Here is a 21959-nt window from a genome sequence, read left to right on the forward strand (position 1 = left end):
AAAAGAACTCAATTCTGTACTGGAAGTCTTTTGCCAGTACTCAGGATATCTCTCACTTTCTACAATACTTGCCTGTTTTACAGCCCCCACGCTCACTCTGCACCTATCTCTATCCCTTCGTTAGTACTTTATGTGAAAAAAGGTTAGTGCTTTTACTTTGTCAAATCTGAGATATTGCATAATGAAGTAGAATGATCTTTGATTTTTTTCAGTGCTATCTCAACATACTTTATTTTTTTTCCCCTTAATTCAGAGACATGAAAAATGCTGTAATTGGAAACAACAAGCAGAAAGCCAATCTCATTGTTTTAGGAGCTGTTCCAAGGTATGTTTGCTGTCTCACCCCTTTCTTGCCATTCATACTAATTTCTAATGTATTTCTTACTTTCAATAATAGAATCCATTTTTTCCTGTATTGTCTATTTAATTCTTAAAATAAATCCCATTTTTAAAAATAAGCGTAAGTATTTACACCATCTCTAAGGAAAAAAATTATAAAGTAACAGAATGTAATAAGAAGTGAATGTGTTAATACTTTTTGGAAATTCAGGAAGACCTTTGACCTGACGATAAAAGGGTTTGTTAGGTACGTACGCAATGTACAGCAGCCCGATACTTTCTTCTCTATTTTCTTAGAGCCTTGGCAGTTTTTTGTGTAAGTGGGTAATTTATTAAGAGTCTTAAGACCTTTTTGAAGTTAAAGGAAAAAAACCCTGCTTGATTTTTAATCCAGTTTCATTTTAACTTCTGATTTTTACAATTTGCTGTTTTTTAAGTTAATGTAGGAAGTTTAGGAAGTTTAATTTCTTCTTTTGATGACCTAATAAGCTTCCTTTAGGCAGGCAATGACAGTTATATAACTTCCTCTTTACTTTTGCTCCTCAGAGCTAGTTTTCTGTGCAATTGCTGTTAGCTTTTCATTCAGAATTATTTATTATTTTGTTTTTTTTTTCTCCTTATTTTCTGGTTTTGAAACAGAATTAATGGTTTAAATGCTTTAACTCACCAACCTCAAATGTATACTTTAGTAACTGTAAAGCTGTCAGCAGCCTTTCTTAGGAGATTTATGTTTGATATATATAAATAGTACTTTATGGAGCATGAGGGTCCTATCTTAGAACATAAGGTAGATGGTTATAAGTGGAGAAAGGTTAGGGTTGGGGAGTATTTGTCTGGCAAGCTGGGCTGGAGTGGAAATGAGAAGATCTCTTCATTTTCCAAATGAGAGAACTGGAGAAAGAAGAAATTTCCCTTGCTTAAGGAGCTGCACAAGGGCTCTGAATATTCCCTCTAGGCTCTATCTCTACAAACTCTGCACCACTGCTCTGGATTCAGTGAATTTAAGATCCTAGTTTGAATTTAAGATCTGGCAGCACATGGCATTTGAGAGTCTTCACATTTTGGAGACCCAACAGGAAGTGGTAGATGACGTGGACTCTGATGATGCTTTTTCTACAGAGACCACTTGTGGACAACTTTCAGATTTATACGTTTTATAAACCCTGAGAATATCATAGTTTTTGTTTTCAAAACCTCTTCTAGATTTTTTTCTAGATGTTTCTTTAATTAGCAGATGAGATAAACAAATGACCATTCGATTCATATAAACTCAACCAACCATATTTTTAGTATGTGGACTGCACAGCCTTTTTTGGTCATATTGAGTCTTGTTTACATTTTTTAGTCTCTTTGTTTATCAAGTTCCTTCTTTTTAGATTGTTGTACTTGCTTCAGCAAGAAACCTCAAGCACAGAGCTGAAAACTGAATGTGCAGTGGTGTTGGGAAGTCTTGCTATGGGTACTGAAAACAATGTCAAGTCTCTACTGGACTGCCATATTATCCCTGCCTTATTGCAAGGTACGTAGGGAAGCCATTTTTGTTCAAGTAAGGCTGAGAATCAGTTTGCAGTGCTTTAAATACTGATTGAAAGGATTAGTCCTAAATCTAGTTTCTGTTAATAGGACTACTGTCCCCAGACCTGAAGTTTATTGAAGCTTGCCTCCGATGCCTGCGTACCATCTTCACCAGTCCTGTCACTCCAGAGGAGCTACTGTATACAGTGAGTTTTAGATGTATTTGAGACATTAGTTACATTTCACTAACAGCCTACTCCTAATTTGCTTAGCATCTTCAGACTCATCCTAACTGTGTTATGTAAAAGTCTCAGTTGGGCATGGTGGCTCACACCTGTAATCCCAGTGCTTTGGGAGGCTGAGGTAGGAGGATTGCTTGAGGCCAGGAGTTCAAGACAAACCAGAATGACATAACAAGACTCCATCTCTCTTTTTCTTTTTTTTGAGTTGGAGTCTTGCTCTGTTGCCCAGGCTAGAGTGCAGTGGCACGATCTCAGCTCACTGCAACCTCCACCCGCTGCCCCCCCCCGCCCCAGGTTTAAGCAATTCTCTGCCTCAGCCTCCGGTATAGCTGGGATTACAGGTGTGTGCCACCATGTCCGGCTAATTTTTTGTATTTTTAGTAGAGATGGGGTTTCACCATCTTGGCCAGGCTGGTCTTAAACTCCTAACCTCATGATCCACCCACCTCGGCCTTCCAAAGTGCTGGGATTACAGGTGTGATCCACCGTGCCTGGCAACAAGAGTCCATCTCTACAAGAAAAAAATAAAAATGAATTCGCCTGGTGCAATGGTGCATGCCTATAGTCCTAGCTACTCATGAGACGGCAGTGGAAGGATTGCGTGAGCCTAGGAGTTTGAGGTTATAGTAAGCTATGATGGTGCCCCTGCACCTCAGCCTAGGTGACAGAGTGAAATCCTGTCACTAAAAATAAAAAATGATAAAAGTCTCAGCTGGGTATGGTGGCTCACGCCTGTAATCCTAGCAGTTTAGGAGTTCAAGGTGGATATATCACCTGAGGCCAGGAGTTCGAGACCAGCCTGGCCAACATGGTGAAACTCCCATTTCTATTAAAACTGCAAAAATTAACCGGGCATGGTGGCATATGCCTGCAACACCAGCTACTGGGGAGGCTGAGCCATGAAAATCACTTGAACCCAGGAGGAGAAGTTGCAGTGATCTGAGATCACACCACCCTGCTTCGGCCTGGGTGACAGGGCAGACTCTGTCTCTAAATAAGTACATGAATAAAGTTCTTGCTTATTTCCAAATATCAGATGCTCTCAGCTTTGCAAGAAAGTGAAAGACAGTCTCAGACTTTGAGGAATTTACAAGCTATTTTTAAAAAGACTCATTTTTATCTCTCTATATGTAGAACTTAAGAGAAGTTTATTTTACGCTAGATGAATGATAGGGAGTTCAGCTGACTTTTAGTTGAAATCCAGCAGAGAAGCTAGAATTTAATCTGGGTTTTGAATAATGGATAAGACTTAGAGAAGTGGGGAGGAAGGCATGAGACACTGTGCTTGGCCCAAATTCTTTTCTTCTGGCTTTTTTTTTTTTTTGGATACAGAGTCTCTCTCACCCAGGGTGGAGTGCAGTGGAGGAATCTTGGCCCTGCAACCTCTGCCTCCTGAGTTCAAGTGATTCTCCTGCCTCAGCCTCCGAAAGTACTGGGATTACAGGCGTGTGAGCCACTGCGCCCGGCCTCTTCTAGCTATTTTTCAATATACGATAGATTATTGTAAATTACAGTCACTTTACATGGGGCTTTCTTACTGATAATTAGGCCAATATTTTTAAACACTCTTACAGTTCACAGCAAGAAGCATTATTTTCCCCTGCCTCACTGTACATGTCAATTTGTATGTGTGTGTGTATGTGTGCATGTATGTATGTGTATGTGAAAGAATCCTAAGACAAGTTTCATGACATATTTCCACAGATGCAATGCTCTCTGGTTTCTATGCTATATCATTTTTCATTCTTTAAAAAAATGGTGGTTGTGATTATCTGAGCTAACACAACGAATCATATTGTCAGATTATACACACAGAAGTCAGAGATCTTATCCAGAATCAGGCTTTATAAATGCTTCAAGACTATAAGTAGGGAGGGGGAGGGATTGCATTGGGAGTTATACATGATATAAATGATGAATTGATGGGTGCTGACGAGTTGATGGGTGCAGCACACCAACATGGCACAAGTATACATATGTAACAAACCTGCACGTTATGCACATGTACCCTAGAACTTAAAGTATAATAATAAAAAAAAAAAAAGACTATAAGTAATCAAGAGGAAGAGGCAAAGCAAGCATGGAGAGGAGACATGTCACATGGCTGCCTAGTCTGTCCTTCCTACATCAGACACATACTCTTCTGGCCCTTAATGATACATAAGGTGGTCAGTAGGTGAGATTTATGGGTCACCTCACACAGTAGGGAGCACCTGCATTATGAAACATATATATATATATATTTGTTTTTTTTCTTTAAATTTAATTCAATTTAATTTAATTTATTTTTGAGATGGAGTCTTGCAGTGTTGCCCAGGCTGGAGTGCAGTGGCTCGATCTCGACTCACTGCAACCTCCACCTCCCAGGTTTAAGCAATTATGCTGCCTTAGCCTCCCAGGTAGGTGGGATTACAGATGTGCACCACCATGCCTGGCTAATTTTTTTTTTGTATTTTTAGTAGAGACGGGGTTTCACCGTGTTGGCCAGGCTGGTCTCGAACTCCTGATCTCCGCCTGCCTAAGCCTCCCAAAGTGTTGGGATTACAGGCATGAGCCACTGCTCCTGGCCTAACGTCTTTATTTTATACCTCATGGTTTTATGTGACATTCTTCAGGGAGTCATGCCTCATAAATCTATAGAGTGTTTACCACAATCGTTCTCATACTTGAGGTTGCACTAGAATTATGTGGAGGGCTTGTTAAACAGGGATTGCTAGACTCCACCTCCAGTTTCTGATCCAGTGAATCTTGGATGTGGCCTGAGAATTTGCATTTCTGACAAATTTCCAAGTAACTTAGATGCTGCTGGTCTCAAAGTTCTTTCTTTGAGAACTGCTGGTTTACTGTAAACATCCTGCTCAAAGGATCCCATAGAGGACTTAATAAATATCAATTTGTTTTCCTGTAGTTCATATTGTAATGTTTGCAAAGAGAGTAAGCCAGTCACCTGTCTTTTTTACCCTGGAAGTTTCTCACCTACCCTCAATCCCATAATAAGGGGAGAAGTTGATCCTGGCCGACTATTTAAACTCCTTCCATCTTACTCTAAACTGATTCATGACCTACTAATGGATCCTGGTGCACAATTTGGAAAATTCTGGTCTATGCCAGCTGTTTTACATGAGAAAATTGAGACCCAGGCAGGTTAAATTTAGAGTATCTAAATTATGAAACATCTCAATTTTGTGCCTCGGATATTTTATGCCTCAGAGACAGTGGAGAATTTGTGAAGAGTTGGATTGGGGAATAACTAGCGATAGTGTTTCCGTGTAATTAATTGACTTCCATGAGTTGGAGTGTGTAGAGGCCAGCTGTTTGAGCAACTCAGGCAGTAGAATAGAGATGGGGTAGGTAGTCCAGTAAAAAAACAGCAGGATTTCTAGTTTGAAATTGTGTTTATCAGATGGGTGTTTTCGGGCAAATTTTGTATGTAATAATTGTTATTTGCCTTATTTAATAATCTGTAAACTGTGGACACAATTGACAGAAAGGGGGCAGATATGAAGAAATGAGATGAGGGCTGTTGTGACTAAGGGAAAGTGAGGAATGTGAGAACCTTAGAGAAAAGGAAGGAGGTGGACATAGCTTTAGGAGCCCAATAGAGGCTTTTTAATCTACCTCTATTTGCCTTTTCTATCTTAGCTGCTACCTACTTCACTGTCCTCTGCCAGTAAAACCCCAGTTCGCCTTCCCCCACTTGACATTTTCCTTTTCTTTCTGTGCACTTAGTATCTGACTTTCTTTGAAGTTTTCTAAGTTTTCCATTTTGTTTTTAAACTTCTCGTGTAAACACAAAGGGTTATACTAACAAATGGGGGAGATATTCTACTTGTAGGGAATCAGCAGCCTTCTCTTTTCCTACTTGGCTTTTATGTATCTTGGGCATTCTTTTTTTTCCCGAGGAAAATCCCAAATCTTGTTCCTCCCAACAAGGGTGTTCTTTTAAGTTTTTTTCTTTGCCCTCTGTTGTCTCTGGTGAGGATCCTCAAAGTATGGTCTGTGGATCAGTGGCATCAGCCTCATTTGGAAGCTGACTCTTAGGATCCTACCCCAAACCTACAGTATCAGAGTCTGTACATTAAGGACATCTCCTGGGAATTTGCATGCACATTCCTTCTTGAGAAGCATAGCTCTTGTGATGTCATTGACTAGGAAGCTTGAGCTAAGTCTCCTTTTTTATCTGTGGTTCCAGCCAAATACCTTTCAACTTTTAATTCCTTCTGCATTCTTTTGTTGTTTGTTTTTGTTTTTGTTTTTTGAGACAGAGTCTTGCTCTGTCACCCAGGCTGGAGTGCAGTGGCGTAATCTTGCTGCAACCCCCGCCTCTCCGGTTCAAGTGATTCTGGTGTCTCAGCCTCTCAAGTAGCTGGGATTACAGGCATGCGCCATGACGGCTGGCTAATTTTTGTATTTTTAGTAGAGACAGGGTTTCGCTATGTTGGTCAGGCTGGTCCCAAACTCCTGACCTTAGGTGATCTGCCTGCCTCGGCCTCCTAAAGTGCTGGGATTACAGGCATGAGCCACCGCTCCTGGCCTGCACTCTAAGTAAAAGGAAATTCTTGGAGAGACTTGCAACAGAGTGAGTTATTTTCTCTTTTTCTGTGCTACTACATAGGTTGTTAAGTGTCAGCAATAGGCAGAGAGTGGGCTGTACCTGAGAAGCTGCCAATCATGTAAATTGTCTCGTCTTGTACAGATTGAAAATAGCTAACTATGGTCTTTATGAGAGATTGTTAGTAGTTATTGGTGCTTAACATTTCGGAGATCAAAATTTTCAAATTTCGTTTTTACGCAAAAATTCTTCCTCGTAAACTATTTACTAGTGCATAATGTACTAGTTACCTCACATTTTGGTTTCAGAACTGATTTCTGTCACGTCTTATTGAAATGATTTTATCATGAGGATGTAGGCAATTTTTGAGAGAGTTATTGAGAATTTCCTGTTCCTGTATTTTGCTATCAAGGATGAATATTGAAGCCTCTTTCTTTGTCGTTGACCTAGACAATTTTCATGGCCCTTGCTTTTGTTTTGCACTGTGCCTTAAGGAGACTTGATTTACCGTCATTAAGATAAGAGGTTTGACTACCTTCTCGTGGAAATATTTTATGTTTTATCAAACATACTCATGGTGCCTGAGTTTCTTGTTGCTGTGTTCTCCTTCCCTAGGATGCCACAGTGATACCGCACCTCATGGCACTGCTTAGCAGGTCCCGCTATACCCAGGAGTACATCTGTCAGATCTTCTCACACTGCTGTAAAGTAAGAACCAGAATAAATATTATCTATAATGTAAAATCTTGTGTACTCTCCCAGAGGTAATCTATACATATATAAGTAGACTGTGTGTGTGTGTATATATATATGTATATTTAAACACAAATGACAGCATATCATACATACTGTTCACTTGACATATCTCTAAGGCTCTCCCCCATTCTTTTTTTTTTTTTTTTTAACAGTGCATAGTATTTTAGTGCATAGATTTATTTATCCAGTCCTCTATTGTTGGGCATTTAGTTTGTTCCCAGTCTTATGCTATTATAAAACAATACTGCAAAAAATACCTTGTATATAAGGCATTTTATAAGAAATAAAAGTTTGGGGTCAAAGAATATATGTATTTGTAATTTTACCACTTTTTTAAAATAGAGATTGTACCACTTTATACTACCAGCAATGTGTGATCATGACTGTTTCCCCTCACCCTTGTTCCCTATTACTGGCAACTGGTTTAAGTGATCTCATATAAGGAGAAATGAGAGATTCTTCTCATTGTTGAGTAAAGTTTCTCTTTCTTTTCCCTTCAGCCTATGAAGTGCCATTTAGTTTGCTTTATAGATTATATGTTGAATGTATCAATTTTGATAACCATGGGTGATTACTTGAGATCTTTCTTAATTTCTACACGTTTTTTAACTTCTAACCAAATAATTTTCTTCTGATGATACCATATCATTTATAATACATCCTATCATTTATAATACAAGTTGCAAGTAAGGAGCTTTGGGAACTATAGGAAAGAAGGGATAAGAGAACAGCTAGAAGACACAGGTCTATGCTGTTTTAGAACAGCCTTCCAAATAAATGAAAACTAAATCACCTGGTTCTAGGAAAAGTTTCTACATTGTAATTTAGACATCTAAACCCTCTTCCAAACAAACCCTAGCTGATTAGCACAATCTATTCGGTACTATTTAAGATATTTGTGAAAAAGTCTTGAAGTTTCTCTTCTTGGATTACTTTGACAAAGTGTGGGCTAACTCATAGGAGCAGAGAGATGGGACAATGCCTTAATCTTTTGAGGTAGGCAAAGAAAGGCTTTAAGAAAGTGACAGTTTTTTTTTTGCAACTCACTTGCTTAAAAGGAGCTCAAACCATCAAGGCCTAAAATTTTCCAACAACAAAATGACATCTTATAGCCAGCCTGGCAAGTTGAGGAAGATGCTCCAGAACTGTATGCCTCATTAAAAATTTCTCAGGGGCTGGGTGCAGTGGCTCACACATGTGATCTCAGCACTTTGAGAGGCCAAGACAGGTGGCTCTCTTGAGCCCAGGAGTTTAAGATCAGTCTGGGCAACATGGCGAAACCCCGTCTCTACAAAAAATATAAAAGAATTAGCCAGGCATGGTGGCGTGTGCCTGTAGTCCCAGCTACCCAAGAGACTGAGGTGCATCGATTGAGCCTAGGTGGCTGAGCCTGCAGTGAACCAGTCATTGCACCACTGCACTTCAGCCTGAGTCACAGAACAAGACCCTGTCTCAAAAAAAAAAAAAAAAAAAAAAATTCTATTCCTGAGTGTTCAACAGAGCCCAGCATCTACTAGTCATAACCACAGTAATCCCAAAAGGCTACCGAAAATTGGACCTGGAGGAATAACTGCATGTTAAATTATTTTAAGCTATGAGAAGTTTGAATAATCCCATTCCTGAAGTTACCTAAATAGCTTTCAGGATTACTCATCAGAAACTTCAGCACTTTAGGGATTGCTCATCTGAAACTTCTCAATGCTGTTTTAACTGAAATTATAGAGTACCATTAAATCACTGTTATTTTGCTGGAGAGAAACTTAAACTGAGGATAATGATTTAACAGCCAGCCTCATACCACTGACAGAAGGGAAGATGTTATCAGAGAAAGTCACCTTTGCTCACCTTTTAATTGGATAAATTAGCATTTGCCACTGTAATTAAATAACCACATTTAAATATTCTGAGACATAGCTAGACTTCAAGAAACAGTATAGCATTTATAAATCCAGTGACAATAGTAAAAGCCTAAAATACAATATTAACAACTTTACCAATATACTGACAACATGTATCTTTGAGAACAACTGATCCAGTGGTCCATGTATTGTCATTAAACATAAAACCTTTTTATTTTCATGTTGTTCTTTTTTTGCATATAGGCTAAAAATAAGAATAGAATTTTAAGATTCGTTTGTAGGGACTCACATTAAGCTAAGATTAAATGACAAAACTTAAAATTACTAATTTGCTTTGACTGGTATCAGTATTAAATAAATATACATACTTTGGGGAAGGGAAAAGGGGAGAGATCACTAAAGCATTTGTGTTGTAATCTAATCATAATTGTATTTTTGAAAAATTCTCTCTGATTTGTTGAGCAAAAAACACCCAACAGAAATAGTATTTGTTGAAATTCTAACTTCTGAACGATTGCTATTTCTTAAGTATTTACTCAGATTTCTGAGACCTGTTTTTTGGAGTTTAAGACCATGAGAACTAGGCCAGGTGTGGTGGCTCGTGCCCATAATCTCAGCACTTTGGGAGGCCTAAGTGAGAGGATCCCTTGAGCTCAGAAGTTCAAGACCAGCCTGGGCAATGTAGTGAGACCCTATCTCTGGGGGGGAAAAAAAACACCATGAGGACTTAGGTGTTTCCCACCCAGTGGATGCTGTCCCTCACTAACCACCAGGTTCCTGCAGGTTGATTTGGAGAAAGATGAACGAGAGACTGGTCAGTCTCAAATGACAGAGCCTCCTCGCTAGTTGGTTCAGCCACTAATTCCTTCCTTGCAATTGCTTTTTTTTTTTTTTTGAGATGGAGTCTTACTCTGTCTTCCAGGCTAGAGTTCTGTGGCGTGATCTCGGCTCACTGCAAACTTAGTCTCCTGGGTCCAGACGATTCTCCTGCCACAGCTTCCCAAGTAGCTGGGATTACAGGTGTGCACCACAATACCTGGCTAATTTTCGTTTTTTTTTTTTTTTTTTTTAAGTAGAGATGGGATTTTACCATGTTGGCCAGGCTGGTCTCGAACTTCTGACCTCAAGCCATCTGTGCTGGGATTACAGACGTGAGCCACTGTGTCTGGCCCCTTACAATTGCTTTTAAACAATAGTGTGTACAGCTTCAGAGAGGAGGAAGAACTTCTTTTGCAACAAGTACTTGCTGCCATCTTTGAGGCAAAGAATTTGAGGGAAAAAGTAAAGTATCAGCACCAGGAAACAATTATATATAGAGAGAACTGCAGTGTGCTTGATCTTTTCCCCATCCATTGTAAATATAACTTAGAAAGGATATGCCATAATTTATTCAGATCTTAGAAAAAAAGTTACAAGCACATGGGTATATGCTGAAATGATGTTATTAATAGTAAAAGACTGAAAACAATCTAAGTGTTTATAGGGTGCTAGTTAAAGTTTAGAACATTCCTATAATAGAATAAGACCAACAAATAAATGAGAAAACTCTTTATGTACTGATATGAATGATCTGAGATAAATTGTAAAGGAAGAAAAGGTTTAGAGCAGTGTATATAGTATTCTACCATTTTGTATTAAAATGGGGGAAAGAATGTATTTACGTATCTGCTGTATATGTATAAAATGTCTTGAAAAATATCTATTAGGTCACCTCAAGGTAGGAGAACAGATTGCAGTTAGAGGTGGAAAAACAATGAGGTGCAGGAGGCTGAGGTAGCACCCTGCCTACTTAGCTTTTGCTAAGCTTTGCCAGTGTCTAAACTGGGTTGTCAAAATTGATAAGGAACTCAAAAAACCTTAGTGTGATGACATAAGCTGAGGCTAATTTTGGCTTATTTTCATGATTTAGTAACTAGGTAAGAAAAAATGGGTCGAATCCTTACGAGACCCCTGTTTTCCTTGGCTCCCCTACTTCAGTCTTCACCACTGTCTTTATAAGCCAAAGACTTCTTTGTTTCAAATGAGACAATGCATGTAAAGTGTTTAGAGCAGTGCCTGGCACTGGTATCCAGTATCCATTAAGTAGTACCTATACTTATAACTGCAGATGAGGTGGGAGGGAAGGGAGCACACTTAAAACCAATGCCCTGAGATTGTCAGTATTTTCAGTTATTACGAAAACAGGTTTGCACCACTCTGGATGGATATGTAACGATAACTATATCACACCATTTTACTCTGGGAATTTATCCTCATAACCGCAGGATCTGTACTGAGATGCAGCTTCAAATAATGTTCAACAGAACACTGCTTATAGCAATAAAACATTAGAAACTACCTAAAATATACAATGGGGGTTTGCATGAGCAAACTGTAGAATACTGTATTGTTATTAAAAATAAGAAACTCAAAGTTAGAAAATGTGTGGACAGAGAGAAATTGCTGAGTTTTTTACGGATTCTTTTAATAATACATAAAATATTTGGGGATCGTTACCTATACAGTAGAATATGACAGTTGTGCTATTCAGAAGTATGAATGCTAATTTCCCCACTTCAAATGATGGGTGTTTTGGCTCAAGAAACAACAAGCATCTTCAGGACAGTTGTTACTTGCTTAAATAATGGGTTGGAGAAATTGGTTTGAGAGCGCTTGCCGGACCAGTAACTGGTTTCTTCTGGTGAGCCCAGACTGATAGCCTACCTTTGTGATATTTTTCTCTTCTGAATAATGATAAGCATGAAATATCATTCCTGTGTTGGCTTTAACTGATTTTTCATTAATTGATTGGATAAGGTTGGATATAAAATGAATATGGATATAAAAAGAATTATGAATATAAAAAGAATTATGGCACATTTGAAGCTTTGCATTAACTTTAGCTTCTGCCACTTTGAAACTCTTTAGTACATGGATTAGTAGAAAACAGAATTGATAAAAAAAAAAAAAAACCTTCATTTTCCTATCTCTTTACCTTCTGACTCTTTTAAGAACCAATTTTTTTTTTTTGAGACGGAGTCTCGCTGTGTTGCCCAGGCTAGAGTGCAGTGGCATGATCTTGGCTCACTGCAGCCTCCGCCTCCTGGGTTCAAGCAATTCTCCTGCCTCAGCCTCCGGAGTAGCTGGGATTACAGGCACCGCCACCACACCCAGCTAATTTTTGTATTTTTAGTAGAGACAGGATTTTACCATATTGACCAGGATGGTCTTGATCTCCTGACCTCCTGATTTGCCCGCCGCAGCCTCCCAGAGTGCTGGGATTACAGGTGTGAGCCACCTCACCCGGCCGAACCAATGCTTTTAAAAAGAAAAATGAGATAGAAATATGGAAACCAAAACATGTTGTTGTTCACTTACCAGTTACGGAGTGTTGTGTTTCCCACTATAGCATTATTCAGACCTCCCTGATGTGTTAAGGTAGGTTAGTCTGTGGTCCAGTGTCTTTTACAATTCATTTTTAGAGTTCCCCTGACTAACTCATCAGTTCTAAGTTATAAGAATGACTCTGCCACTGTTTCCTGTGGGCATAGGGCAATAATGTGCACATGAAATGCAGAATTCATCGTGGCTCTATTGCTGTGGTGGTATTCTATTTAATAATTGCAGAGGACTTGTGCCAATATAGCTTCTGGGCCCACTTCTTTATTTCTAGGAGGTAGAGAGGCAGCATTTCTAGAACTGAGATGAGTTAAGATATGGTAGTCCCTTGCAGGACTAAACACAGTGTTTATCTTGCTTTTTGAGGTCTGAGTTTATTTAAGCAAAGAGTAACAGGATTCTTTACTGTAGTGAATGTGGTTTTCTACATTTAAGTAAATGTGGTTTTATTGGAATGAATCATTGCTCTTCTAAATATATTGTTGTATTCTCTTTTCTTACAGGGGCCAGATCATCAAACAATTTTATTTAACCATGGTGCAGTTCAGAATATTGCTCACCTACTAACCTCACTGTCCTACAAAGTAAGACGTTAAAAATTGTGGCCAGATTTGTATACCTTGTTTGTGATGTCTAGACCCACGTATTTTTATTGCTTCTTTGATAATTGTGATCAAAAGTAGTATTTTATCAGTAAAATATTATAGGGCATCATTTTAGCTATAGAATGCTCTGAAAAATAAAAAAAAGGCTGCCCTTGCATCTCTGTGTTTTTTAGAATACAGTTGTACCATGAGTTCTTATTGATTTGCACCCATTAAATAGATTTCAAATCCTTTTTGGGTAGGTACCAGTGCCATGATGCCCGAAGTATAGAAGCAGTGACTTTATCAAGAAAGACATTTAGTTTCATATTTGAGACCTTTATTTAACCACAGTGTCTCAGATTTAGCATATTCCTGCATACACATCAACATTTAAAATGTGTTATGTTGTGTACTTTGAGTTAAAAAGTAAAGAGTTTTCAGACTTACTAATTAAATTTTCTTTATTTCTTTTATATATAAAAGTAAGCAGTGTCATATTACCAGGTGTTGAGTTAAAACCTTGGCCATTCATTGTTGTCCATCTACACGTTGTAGCAAATATTGGCATGTAGTCCTTATTGTGTCACATTAGAGTTGGGTATTGCAGGAGTTTGTTGCAGAACAGGGAAGCAGTCATTTTTGTCTTCTGTCCTCTTGCAGTGACTCCATTCTGCCCTTTTAGTCTTTAAATTTATTTCAGGTAGGGTCTACTGATGTGTATGTTTTCCCTACCTCAGCTGTCTAGTTTAGTCTTGGTAAAGAGCTCATAAGGATAGGAATGGGGAGTGGAACTGACTTCAAACTAGCCAGAGGCAGGGGAAATAAATATATACTGAGAGCTACCTCCTCTTTACTATGCCATGCAGAGACTAAACCAGTCAGCACTTGCACATCAAGAAACAGTTGTTCGGGTGGCTGTTTATTGTTCCTTTACTTCATCTTCTCTAGCTTCATTAATTCCCCCAGCTCTTCCTCCATTTCTCCTATCTTTTCTGCACTAGACTTCCTTATTTACTATAATGATTTGAAAAACCTACAGGTTGTGGAAAGGGTACTAGTCTGTTAACATTACTCTTCTGCCAGGGTTTGCTGTATTACCAAAGTGCCATTAGTATATTCTAGGTTCCTCCTGTGGGCACGTGCTAGTGCTGCAGAGCATTGCCCAGGTGAGGGGCTTCATACCCCTGCTTCCTATCCTGTGAGTGCTTGTCAAACTCAGGTTCCACATTAAAATATCATGTGTAGACTCAGGCTTGGAAGTGAGGATTAGATTGGATTAGAATGGAAAGAATTTTTAAAAAGACACATCTGTTAGGAGCTTCTGGAAATTGTAAGGCATATTATATATGGTTAAGAGATTGGGTCCTTGGTATTATCCCAAACCAGTAACCTAGTTCTGAGGAATACTAGCACAATTCATGGGTATTTTAAAAATTAGTGCTTCTTAAATTTTATTGTAACATTGTTTCCTCTCCTTCTGTTCCCTCTCTCCATTGCATGCATAAGAGTACTCTGTTTTTTTTTTTTTTGCCTTGAAAGGCACTTGGTTATTAATTGTTATTAAGTTCTCTTTGTCTTACCAACTGTATTTTGTAGTTTTTTTTAACTTTGATTAGAGATTTGTGTAGTTAAATTTAAATTGCTACTTCCTCATTTTTTTCTATTACTTCAAAATTAGTTTTAACTTTTATAGTTAATTTTAACTTACTGTGCTCTTCAGCTATACAGATGTTATTGTTATGTCGTTGAGGCCTGTTAGTATTTTAAGAAGATTTACATAATTTTTTAGAAGAGTTTAGATTCTGAGACATTAGCATTTGCATTTACGAAATTAAAATAAATGCATTTTTTGTTTGTTCATTTATTTTTACAGGTTCGAATGCAAGCACTGAAATGTTTCTCAGTTTTAGCTTTTGAAAACCCCCAGGTATCGATGACCCTGGTAAATGGTAGGCTGGAGCTTTCAGTGGCACCTACATGATTTAATTGATGAACTTTGTAGATTTAAAGAATTTCCTTAATCATTGTTGTTTGTTTTATTTCTAGTTTTGGTTGATGGAGAATTGTTACCACAGATTTTTGTGAAGATGTTACAGAGGGATAAGCCTATTGAGATGCAGCTCACATCAGCAAAATGGTAAAAGTCAGGACAGTGTGGGAAGAAAGACAGTGCTTTATCAATATCTTAGAGTATTTTTGGACAGCCAAATTTGCTTGCTTCCAATCCCCATTTTATTTTGGGATTTTGAAATTTGAAAGTCAGGTTTCCATCCCACATTTTCTTAAATGGATGTGAGTTTTTTATACTCAGCTTATTACTAGTAGTATGCAGAACAGGAACACTCATATAACATTTGAGACTGTCTTCAGAAAATTACTTTATTACATCCTCAAACTGCTATCCTTGTACTTCAGTTGAAATAATACTGAATTAGATTAAATTTAACCAACCTATACTATGCTAAGTATTAGCCAGGGAACTATAAGATGTAGAAATATGGAATGAGAATTAGTTGAAGTTGATAACCACGGGATGATTTCAGAGAACGTGGCTTCCTCATCTTTCGAGGAAAACACACACTCACACACACACACACACACGCAAATCTTCATAAAGTTGTGGTGGTTTATAAGATATTTATGCAAAGTGTTTTTTTTCTTTTTTTTTTTTTTTTGAGACAGAGTCTCACTCTGTCACCCAGGCTGGAATGCAGTGGCATGATTTCGGCTCACTGCAACCTCCACCTCCCGGCTTCAAGCAATTCTCCTGCCTCAGCCTCTTCAGTAACTGGGATTACAGGCACATGCCACCACACCTGGCTAATTTTTGTGTTTTTAGTGGGGACAGGGTTTCACCATGTTGGTCAGGCTGGTCTCAAACTCCTGACCTCGTTATCCCAAAGTGCTGAGATTACAGGCATGAGCTACCATGCCTGGCTGCAGAGTTTTTATTAGCACAATTTCTGGCTTATGTAAGCATTCAGTGCATGTTTGGTAATTATCAGTACATGAAATGAATGTGTTGAGCACTTGTTGTGTAGGGTTCTATGCTCAGTTTAATCTTAGTATTTAAGCTGTCGTTCTAATATTTTGGTGAGAATTTGGCATTTTCAATTAATTACTCATGAATTGTTTGGGTTTTTTTTGTATTTTTTGCTTGCTTTTTGTCTTTAAAACTGAGCATTTGCCTCTGTCAGTAAGGTAATGTTCTCAAGTAAATGGTTTCAGAAAAACAATATGGTAACAAGCCTCAAGATAATAACAACTACAAATATTTCAGCCCTTTACAATATAAGTAAAATAATTTTAGCTATTTGTTTATAACTTGTGGTAGAAGCCAACATAGGATGTTTTAATTTTTTCCCCCATCTTGCTAAAGGAATGTAATCAAAAAGGAAATTCATTAATTTAAATTTCTGAAGCGCTTAATGTTCAGTGCCTGCCTAGGGAATACAAATTAATTATATTCTTATTCAAAGGCAGCTTATAATTGTTGTTCATTAGAACCAAATTATTGACTTGTTCCCAAAGCCACTGCTGTTAACCTCTGAATAGTTCATTTCTGATGGATAGCTGTGTTACAAGTTAAATGCCTCTTCTGTGATACTTCTACTGCATTCAGAGTTAGAATATTCCAACCTCACTTCATTTAAACTGAGATAATGTGTTAATCTTATGTTTCATTTTGAACATTTTTCCCTTTTTATTATGGAAAATTCTGAAGTATAAAGAATACAACATGTGCCCAGCACCTAGCCTCAAAATGTGTCCATCATTAGGTTGTTTATTTTTAAAACTATTTGGTAGGTTTTTTTGTATTTTTAATAGCTGGCTTACCATCTGTATTTGCCAGTTAGTTTTCTTTGACTGTTAAATTGACTGAACCTCCGAAAAGCGAATTGTCAATTCACTCTCAAGATAAGTGATATTATTTGGTTTTCGATTTTTTAATAAAATCTTAAAGTTAAATAATTTTTCATGTAAAGCTTTAAACTCCAAGCAAAAAACTTATTTTCTGCCGTCTTATTCCAGTTTAACTTACATGTGTAGAGCTGGAGCAATTCGGACAGATGATAACTGTATTGTATTAAAGGTAAGCTAATTAATTATCTTTAAAATGTGAAAATTATCCAGTTATGTGTTAAATATCAGTATTGATATTCATATTTCATTTTACACATTTATCATTATGGTATGTGTGCATGGCATAGAATAATATTAAAAGACCATGCTTTCTTTTCATTGGATGTCATATAGTTTTTAAAAATTGATTTTAGATGTGTTTTGAAAGTCAGCGTGAAATAATTCTTTCATTGTCACAGCCTTTTCATTTTATGGTAATTAGGAGGATGTGGAAATTGTAAATGTGTACAGTTCACGTGAAATAGAAAATATATTTTGTTCTTGATTGTCATTAAATTTATATTACAGTTTTAGAGGCAGTTTGCTATTTTTGCAGAAAAAGACTATATCATTCTCATAGCTGATAATCAAAAGGCATAATGAAAGACAATAAGTAGATAACACATGAAAACAAGCATTGTCATTGTGATATGTCATATACAACTTGAATTTAGAAAAACCTAGAGAAAAGACCAGCCCTAAAAGTCCTAAAACCTGGGATTCTGGTTTTAGCACTTCCACCTCTGACTGGACATCCTTTATTCTTTTGATGCCTCAGACTCCAGATTATGAAAATTGAAGCAATAATTCCTGCTCATCTATGCCACAGGGTTACTGTGAGGATAACAATATATTAAATACATTAAAATATCTTATTAGCTATAAAAAATTAAGTATAAATAAATTGATCATGTGTCATTTGATAAATATGAGATCTCACATTATGATTGTCCAAAAGGTGATCCCAAGGATAAAAGAGCACAAAGAAAACTAGTATTTGCTTTAATCTTTGAGGAAGACAATTAATTTAGTGAGATCTGAACACTCCCTAAGTAGACAACTCTGCATAGAGTGCCACGGCCTTCCATAGCAATTATCTTGATTTATTTACTTCTTTAACCTTCCTCTTTTTCTGCATTGGTAAAATGTTAGTAGTATATTCTTCACATAGTAGTCATGAGCATTAAATAAAATAATTCATGAATTTATGGTATCAATAAATATTAGTAACTAGTAATGTTAGGGAAAAAAGAATAGGGCCTTCCCCTTGGAAACCTAGGGTTGAATTGTAAAGCTTCTACTACCCTAATAGGAAATTAGTAGTGAACGAGAAAGTGCCAAGCTCTGTGGTAAAAGATTTAATAGAAACTTTTATATAGAAGAGCAAAGCACAGTTGTCTGCAGTATTTGAGGAAGACTTTCTATAATAATAACATTTCAATTTCTACTACCACATTGTCGTTTCAAGTGGATCCATCAGGCTTAGAAATAGTAAATGTCGTTCGACGCCAGCCTGGTCAATCTGGTGAATCCCCGTCTCTACTAAAAATACAAAAATTAGCTGGGCGTGGTGGTGAGCGCCTGTAATCCCAGCTACTCAGAAGGCTGAGGAAGGGGAATTGCTTGAATTCAGGAGGCAGACGTTGCAGTGAGCCGAGATCGCGCCATTGCACTCCAGCCTGGGTGACAGAGCAAGACTCCGTCTCAAAAAAAAAAGGAAAAAGAAATAGTAAATAGTAAATGTCTGGAATATTTTTATTGAGAACCTAATGTAGATAAGTTACCAAAACCATTGCCAAGATTTTTGAGGGACCTCAGAAGTAAAATTGGACTCGTGGATACCACTACTAATTCCAGCAAGTTCTTGGGAGAAAACCTAGCAACTGTGAATGATGCGTTTCACTCACATTATAGTAGAACTGGTGGAATCTGAGTAATGGTAAGATCACTGCAGTTTTGAAGCTGTATTTTGTTTTGGCAACTGTAGGTATGACTCCCCAAACCAAAAAATAAACCGTATTACTCACTAATGAAGAGAGAGCATACTTTTCCTAAGGCAAAATCATTCCTGATTAAACTGCTGGGTCTCTTTTAGGTAAATAAATAAATAGATGGGGCAGAACCATCAGACATGATTTGTTAGGGATTCTTAAATGTCTTTTACAAAGTTGTACAATAGAACTTGTCTTACCGGTCCCAAAAGCCTAATTAGAATTTGTTTTAATATACTTTGATGTGTGAGTAGAGTTTACTGTGCCAGTACAAACGATTAATCTGTACTGAATTTTGCTTGTTTTTGCACTTTAAAAAAATCTTTTATGCTCTGGAAGTCAGTAAAGGAAATATTTGATCACAAACATTACTCCTGATAAAAGCTATTGAGTTGATTCGGTCACTATATGCTTAAGCTTTTACCTTTACCAAAAAGCAAATAATGAATCTCACTACCTTTCAGACATTACCTTGTTTGGTTCGAATGTGCAGTAAGGAGAGATTACTAGAGGAGAGAGTTGAAGGAGCTGAGACACTTGCCTATCTGATTGAACCAGATGTTGAGCTACAGAGAATCGCTAGCATAACTGATCACCTCATTGCCATGCTTGCTGATTATTTCAAGTATCCCAGCTCAGTGAGTGCCATCACTGATATTAAAAGGGTATGTTATTTTCCTTTTTTAGCAACTCAAGGGAGATTTTTTAGTTTTTCTTATTGTTCACAGTTTTGAACCAATTGATAACTACAGTTCAAAGCCCTTTTAAATAAAGGATCTTTTATCTTTGTTAACATAGATAATATTGCTTTGTAAGTTTTTGAATCCAAGTTGTTTAATGTTTATTGTCAGGAAGTTTTTCCTGAGCATATAAGCAGTAAAGAAAATTGCATCCTGACTCCCAACTAAACCTCAAAAGTAGTGGATTCTCCAAGCTGGGTATTGACATAACTGTATAGTCTTATTCTTGGTCGTGGAATCATCTCTGTTTTCATATTCTCATTCTTTAGGTCAGGAGTAATCTTTTTGTTACAGGAGACTAAGTTGTCCCATGTTACTTTCCATCACAGTCTTTCTGTTTTATTGCCTTTCCTTATCTTCTCTTTTTTCCAGTTTCATACTGTGCTTTGGACCTGCTAGTGATAACTGAAGCATCATTTAATCTCGAATTTGGGACCAAAAAGTCCAAATTGTGCTTTTTCTGAAAAATCTAAGTTCCTTAGAATACGTAGATATTTATTTCGACTTGTTGCGTCTCGGCCTATTTGCCTCATCCATTTCTTTAAGCATAGGCCATGAACATTCTGTAAGAGAAAGTTTATTCAAGGAGGTCATGGTAGAGAGAACATTGCCTCTTAATTAGTAACCAGTACTGTTTCATGAATGTAACTGTATTTTTCATGCCAGTGGTTCCAATGGTAGCTATTCTTTTGACCTCTCCCTCATGCTTTTGAATTTCAAAAAACCCCATCTGGTAGGCGGTTGTTCATTTGGCATTTAACATTGAAAATAAAGCAAACTATTAAGGGTGTATCTTTACTCTCTTAAGAAGAGCCTAAAATAACCTTCATTGGTATTTGCGTTAGTAATGTACTCTACTCTCTGGGTATTAAACTTATGTGTCTGCTCTTCTTTCAGTAGTGGTGTTTTTGCAGTAGAAGTGATTGGTTACATACATTTAACCAGTTGCCTTGTCTGTTTTCCTTCTGGTCGTTTTTTCACACTGACACTGTATCTCACCAATACAAAGATACATGAGTAACCCTTAACTACTGCCTCATGAACACCCTGAGTTGACCACCCAGGAAGGCAAATAAAATGTCTTGATGGCCATGAGAGTAAGGAAACATAATTTTGAGAACATGTAGCCTATGCATATGCAAATCATTTACCTAGTACGTAGATTATCCCTTCTATTAGTTTTTCCATTTCATTTCCATCACTTTAACAATAATCCTTAAAAATGACTTCCTAATACCAAACTTAAGTAATAGTTTGTTTTGTCATCTTTATTTTTGATGATGAATTATCCAAAGGTTTCTGACCCCAAAAGTATAGACACTAGACCCATAAAGAGAAATCTTCACATATTAATAAATTTGTGATTTTCATGATATATTAGTTCAAGTCAGTATTATATCTTAATTTATGACTAGAACGTAGTTAAGACTTTTAGATACTTTTAGAACTTATCAAAGTGAGTATTCTGTATTGGGAAGTTGTTTCTATAATCCATCAGTGTCTGCTTTGAACAAAAGTTTTGGAGCTATTAAGAATTGCCTTCAGAGCCACCTCAAATTATATATATATATATATGTAAAAATATATATATATAGTCTTTTGCTTTTTGTGGAATTTTTTGTTACCTATGTTATATTACCCAACTGAATTTCTCCATCTTCACGCAGAGTCAGTGACAACTAAAATTCTCCTCATTGATCAAGCTATACCACTGTCGGGTGTTTTCTAGCCAATAATACCAGTTAGCTCTTTAGGAAGTTTCAAAAGAGGATCTCAGAATGTTATGAACAACACCTACATCATCGAATGAGTGAACCTTTCCAAAGTAACTTCTTTGGGGAAAGTGGTATTCATTTGGATGATTACATTGAGGCTTTTAGTTATGAGATTATTTATATTATTGGTAGACTTTGTATAGTTACTTGGTCATAGTCAGTCATTGAAGGTATCCTGAAAATATGCTTCTGTTTTACTTTTACAGTAGTTTGGTGATCAGGTTTATAAAAGAGTTGATAATTAGTTATGCATGTTTAAAGATAACATTATTTACTTCATGCTGATAATTTTGATGATGTTCTTGAAAAAACCCATACCCAA

General features: G+C 37.1%; 1 protein-coding gene across 7 annotated transcripts in view; it reads left to right on the plus strand.

The window, feature by feature from the left end:
• The window catches only part of ARMC8 (armadillo repeat containing 8), a 112099-nt gene that overhangs the window by 34900 nt on the left and 55240 nt on the right, over nt 1-21959 (plus strand). For 6 of the 7 annotated variants that reach the window (XM_023187841.1, XM_023187847.2, XM_023187842.2 and 3 more), the window contains 9 exons: nt 254-325; nt 1716-1858; nt 1963-2060; nt 7264-7356; nt 13145-13225; nt 15102-15177; nt 15275-15365; nt 17261-17321; nt 19587-19787. In XM_023187841.1, coding sequence (XP_023043609.1) covers nt 254-325; nt 1716-1858; nt 1963-2060; nt 7264-7356; nt 13145-13225; nt 15102-15177; nt 15275-15365; nt 17261-17321; nt 19587-19787 — 916 coding nt within the window. The remainder of the gene's footprint in view (nt 1-253; nt 326-1715; nt 1859-1962; nt 2061-7263; nt 7357-13144; nt 13226-15101; nt 15178-15274; nt 15366-17260; nt 17322-19586; nt 19788-21959) is intronic. The other variant, XM_023187848.2, reaches the window with a different exon arrangement.

Source organism: Piliocolobus tephrosceles, chromosome 2 (genome assembly GCF_002776525.5).
Source record: "Piliocolobus tephrosceles isolate RC106 chromosome 2, ASM277652v3, whole genome shotgun sequence".
Classification (NCBI taxonomy): Eukaryota; Metazoa; Chordata; class Mammalia; order Primates; family Cercopithecidae; genus Piliocolobus; species Piliocolobus tephrosceles.